General features: G+C 35.8%; 1 protein-coding gene across 1 annotated transcript; it reads left to right on the plus strand.

The window, feature by feature from the left end:
* The first annotated feature begins 471 nt into the window (after positions 1-471).
* Positions 472-4,276, plus strand: LOC108319656 (serine/threonine-protein kinase BSK5). The gene is made up of 10 exons (XM_017550862.2): positions 472-975; positions 1,081-1,304; positions 1,412-1,547; positions 1,789-1,922; positions 1,999-2,104; positions 2,195-2,280; positions 2,484-2,672; positions 2,836-3,000; positions 3,368-3,481; positions 3,848-4,276. The coding sequence occupies exons 1-10, from the start codon at positions 894-896 to the stop codon at positions 4,088-4,090; spliced, it is 1,479 nt and encodes a 492-aa protein (XP_017406351.1). The 5' UTR covers positions 472-893; the 3' UTR covers positions 4,091-4,276.
* Positions 4,277-5,319: the final 1,043 nt, after the last annotated feature.

Raw genomic sequence — 5,319 nt, forward strand, 5'->3', positions numbered from 1 at the left:
TAATCATTAAGAAAAATGTAAATGATTCTCTTTATCGGTTTAATTTTAAAACTAAAAAACCGGACCAAGTTTATAAGGTATAATTTGCTTGATATATTTTGGAAAAACTATTTATTGTACTTTTTAACCTTTTGTTTATTTTAAAAAAATAATTAAAAATAATAGTGGTTTATCAAAGTACATTAACGTAAAATTATTTTAAAAAATACAGAGGATATATGAAATAAAAAGTATTGATTATAATGATAATCATATATATATATATATATATATATATATATAATACTTATGTTTTATAAGAATGAGTTATTTTTTATTATTTTAATATGAAAAAACATCTTATATTTAAAGTTAAAGAAAACCATCCTGTAGAGGAGATTTTATGTATGGTTGTGTCTCCATCGAAAACAAAGAAACCTTAAAAAGTAAAAATGTTAGAGACTAATAATAATGAAAATAATAATTGAAAAGGGTAAAAGCAAGGAAGTGCAAAGGTGTGTGAGAAGAAAGGAGGAATGATGAAGAGAAGAGGTGACTGATATCATTCATTCACTGCAGCAGGAGCAGCACCACCGCAGCAAACACACACCAAAGAAAAAAAGAAAACCTTTCGATCCCAAAAAAGTCATATTTTTTCCCACCCCACTTTCTCTCTTCCCAAACACCGCCGTATTTCGCTTTCTCCTTTCTTTTATCCCTTCCATGCCATACTCCTTTTCAATTTCCCTTTTTTAATCTTATCTTTCTTCTCTCTAACCCCTTCTTCCATTAAACTGACACATCAAGACCTGTTGCTGTTGGAGAGCAAAAGGGTCTCATTTACTCTCTCTCTTTCTCTCTCTCACACACAACACACATACTCTTTTTTCTCTTCTGTGATTGCACTCTCTCCGATGGGAGCTCGTTGCTCTAAATTCTCTCTCTGCTGGTGGCCTTCCCACGTCAAATCAAACCTCCATGATTTGTCTGATAATGGTGACTTTCCTTTTCTACTTCACTGGGGTCATACTAAAACAAAACCAAGAAGGTATTTTTAATTTGAATGCTAACTTCATCTTTGCTTTTGATTTGTGGGTAAAGATGATGATGGGAAGAGGAATGAGAAGGATCCTTGGGGAGGGTTCAGTGAGTACAGTTTGGATCAGCTGAGAGTTGCCACCTCAGGATTCTCACCAGACAACATTGTCTCGGAACACGGTGAGAAGGCTCCAAATGTTGTCTACAAAGGGAGGCTTGAGGACGATAGGACGGTTGCTGTGAAGCGCTTCAATAAGTCTGCTTGGCCTGATTCTCGACAATTCCTAGTTCGTGCTGCTGCTTCTGCTTCTGGTTTTTGCTTTTTCTTGCGGCGTGTGGTGTGAATGGAATTTTTATGTCTGATTTTGGTCTCTTGTTTGGTTGGACCTTTCAGGAGGAGGCACGTGCTGTGGGGCAACTGAGGAGTGAAAGATTGGCTAACTTGGTTGGGTGTTGCTGTGAGGGAGAAGAGAGATTGCTTGTTGCAGAGTTCATGCCCAATGAAACTCTCTCTAAACACCTTTTTCATTGTGAGTTTTCCATTTATTTTGTTTTTTATGTGTTTTATTTTTATTCTGCAATCAACATAAGATAAGATCTAATGTTGATCTCATTTAGTTAAACCCTTTGTCATTTTCAATATTTTGCTTTAGAAGCTACATCAGGAGTCAAATTTGAGTGATGCGCTCTCTCAAATCTGTCCCCGTGTTTGTTGAAATATCTTTCCCATTTCATGCCCTGATTTTGTGACTTGAATGAACTGGTCTGCAGGGGAGGCCCAGCCTATGAAATGGGCAATGAGGCTGAGGGTGGCCTTGTATTTAGCTCAAGCTTTGGAATACTGCAGCAGTAAAGGAAGGGCATTGTACCATGATCTTAATGCTTATAGAATTTTGTTTGATCAGGTACTTCACCTTTTAACCTCTTTTTGTGCCTCTTTCGTTATGTTTTGACAACTTATGTGGTACCATTGGTGGACAGGAAGGCAACCCTAGACTCTCTTGTTTTGGACTCATGAAAAACAGTAGGGATGGCAGAAGCTATAGTACAAATTTAGCCTTCACACCTCCAGAGTACTTGAGGACAGGTGATATAGCCTTTTCGTTAATATTGTATTATTTGGGGCTAAAGGACCTTTTTGTTAATTTCGTGCCTTCTGGTTTTTCAAATTTGGCAGGAAGAATCACTGCTGAAAGTGTAGTTTACAGTTTTGGCACCCTATTACTTGATCTTCTCAGTGGAAAGCATATCCCACCGAGTCATGTACATTCCCTCTTTCCCATTTGGTGTTCATTTTAATTTACGGCGGCATTTTTGTTTAGTAAACTTTGACCTTTACAATGTCAGTTCTTTACGGTTGAATTTCACCAGATTTGCAGTAACATCATTGTTGTTTTGGTTTAAAATGATTATATTCTATGTAATGTTTCATAAACAAAGAGGTATAATAACCCCTTTACATGCAGGCACTTGATCTTATACGAGGCAAAAATTTTCTGTTGCTAATGGACTCATGTTTGGAAGGTCATTTTTCAAATGATGATGGAACTGAGTTAGTGAGATTAGCTTCGCGCTGTTTACAGTATGAACCTCGTGAGAGACCAAATGTTAAGTCGCTCGTGACTGCTCTGACCCCTCTTCAGAAAGAAACTTCGGTATGCCCTTCTTTTTCCCTCCTGCTTTTTTTTTTTTTCTTTTCTCAAGTTATTCTATCAATTCAATCAAGGATCAAAGCTTACTTGGCTGATATGTATATATCAATGAAGGCATTTGGAATCGTAGAAACGTATTTGGTTTGAAGCTTGTGGTATTTTGCAGGTACCGTCATATGTTTTAATGGGCATACCAGATAGGAGTCTGTCATCAAAGGAAACAGTTTCATTAACACCATTTGGTGACGCTTGTTCCAGAAGAGATCTGACTGCAGTACATGAGATTTTGGATAAAGTGGGCTACAAGGATGATGAAGATGTTGCTAATGAGGTAATTCATAGGTTCAATTTCTTTCTCTACTTGGACTTCTAATCAGCGAGTATAGGGGCCTTCCATTTTTGTCTACACAATTTTGAAACCTGCTTGATGCATATCTAGTTGTTTGACGCTGGTCATGGGTAACTAAAGACATCACGTTGTAAATCTTTCATATCCATGACAGTTTACCTTTTGCATTTCTTCATTCTAATGCCAACTTCTGGTTTTGGTTCTGCTTTTCCAATGCCAGAAACAAATTCTGTAGTATGACAAACAAAGTGTTTTTTGCTAATTCTTTTGTACTTCATAGCAGAACTGGACCTCCCTTGTATAATGAGATTTATGGATTTGTATTTTGTCAACTTTCATGTTGTCACAGCTTTCCTTTCAAATGTGGACAAATCAAATACAAGATACTCTAAATTCTAAGAAGCAAGGCGATTCTGCTTTCCATGCTAGAGACTTCTCTACAGCCATTGACTGCTATACACAAGTAAGTCAGCTTGAAAAATAAGATCTTCAATGCATCCAAACTTAAACACTTTGTAACGTCAGAGTGTCTACCCTTTAACACTGCAAGATTGATAATTACTTTGTTAATGAAGTATTTACTGGCATGTCTACCAACAGTTACTTTTCTAGATTGAATGTTTTGGCTATTACAATTTTGGTAGAATAATACTTGGGGAAATTTAAAATGATACTTTATATCTTCGAAGTTGCAAGAAGAGGGAGGAATTTTCGAAGTAGGCATTACCCGCAAAGCATTGAAAATGAAGATTCATCTATATAGTTAATGGATATGCATGCCAACTTTCTTTTGCTAGACCGAGTTTCACTGTTCTTGTTTTGTGTGTAGTTCATCGATGGTGGAACCATGGTATCACCTACCGTGTATGCCAGACGCTGCTTATGCTATCTGATGAATGACATGGCTCAAGAGGCACTTGGAGATGCCATGCATGCTCAATCAATATCTCCAACCTGGCCCACTGCATACTATCTTCAAGCAGCTGCTCTCTTCAACCTTGGCATGGACAATGATGCACAGGAAAGTCTTAAAGATGGAACAACACTGGAAACCAGGAAGTATAGAAACTGAAACTGTATAGTCTTTTTCTCTCTTCTACTTCCCCTCATTGATCAAGCGAAATTTTTACATATCACTGTTAGTTGTATGTAATTTATATATGCTTTTTAGACTCCTACGATGACTCTATGGCCTCCCTGCATTCTCTTGTATTTTTGGTCCAATGATGTGAATCTCATTGCTCAGATTCTCATTAAAGATTTCCTATTTCCAACCTAAATACTTAACAAATTCACGAACTAGTAAATATTAGTATTTGATTCACGTCTTCACCACTATGCGCAATTTGGTCAGTAACTAGTAACTAGCACACTACATACTATTATTATCTGATATGATGTTTCATAATGAATAATTGTATAACTTGGATTAGATACGATATTTCTCAGAAGTTTTAAACAAGGTGATGGCTCTTTTTAGTTTCACACTTTAACCCAAGAAGACTTTGTAGCAGATATTATGCATCAGAACTTAAAATGTTTTTTTATTATGAATTAGTAACATTCTAACAAACATAGCTCAGCACAAATTTGTTTTGGTGGTAAAGTAGTTTAGTACCATTCAGAACAAATTTAAAAACAACGGAGAATTGTAGCATGAAGAAAGCATCATTAGTACTATGATAATATATATTGAAACACATACACATGATAGCCTGCTGATGAACCCACAAATAAAATAAACTGTCATTGGTAATTGTGAAATAAACATACATTTGTTTTCCTCCTTGACAACATAAATCATGGTACGAAATTAAAAGAAAAGTTCTTAGGATATAACTAAACAGCATAACCTATAAACTATTACATATCAATTATGCCTGAGTTGGTTTATGATGTTCACTGCTTCAACAGGTGTCTGTTAAAATATACCATAATTGTTGAAGCCAAAATACAAATTCAGAAACAAAAATAATGCGTGAAGAAATTCACTGCGAGAAGATGATAATAAGTATAGATTTTGAGTCAGACCATGACAAATGTCTCAGCAGAGCACAAAGTCTGTAAAAGGAAAATTATTCAATGTCAGAGCCAACTGACAAACGCGAAAAAACATGTGAAGGATACTAACATTCATGTAAGGCATTCCATATTGACCAACTGAACCGATTTTTGTCCCAGGGCCTATTTTTTCATGTTTAATGTTGCTGAATCAGAAAAGAAATAAAAGATATCACAAAAAAAGGATGAATTAGTAGAATTAAACCTGTCTTGTTACCTAAAGATGCAGATTTAATTCCT

Source organism: Vigna angularis, chromosome 5 (genome assembly GCF_016808095.1).
Source record: "Vigna angularis cultivar LongXiaoDou No.4 chromosome 5, ASM1680809v1, whole genome shotgun sequence".
NCBI lineage: Eukaryota > Viridiplantae > Streptophyta > Magnoliopsida > Fabales > Fabaceae > Vigna > Vigna angularis.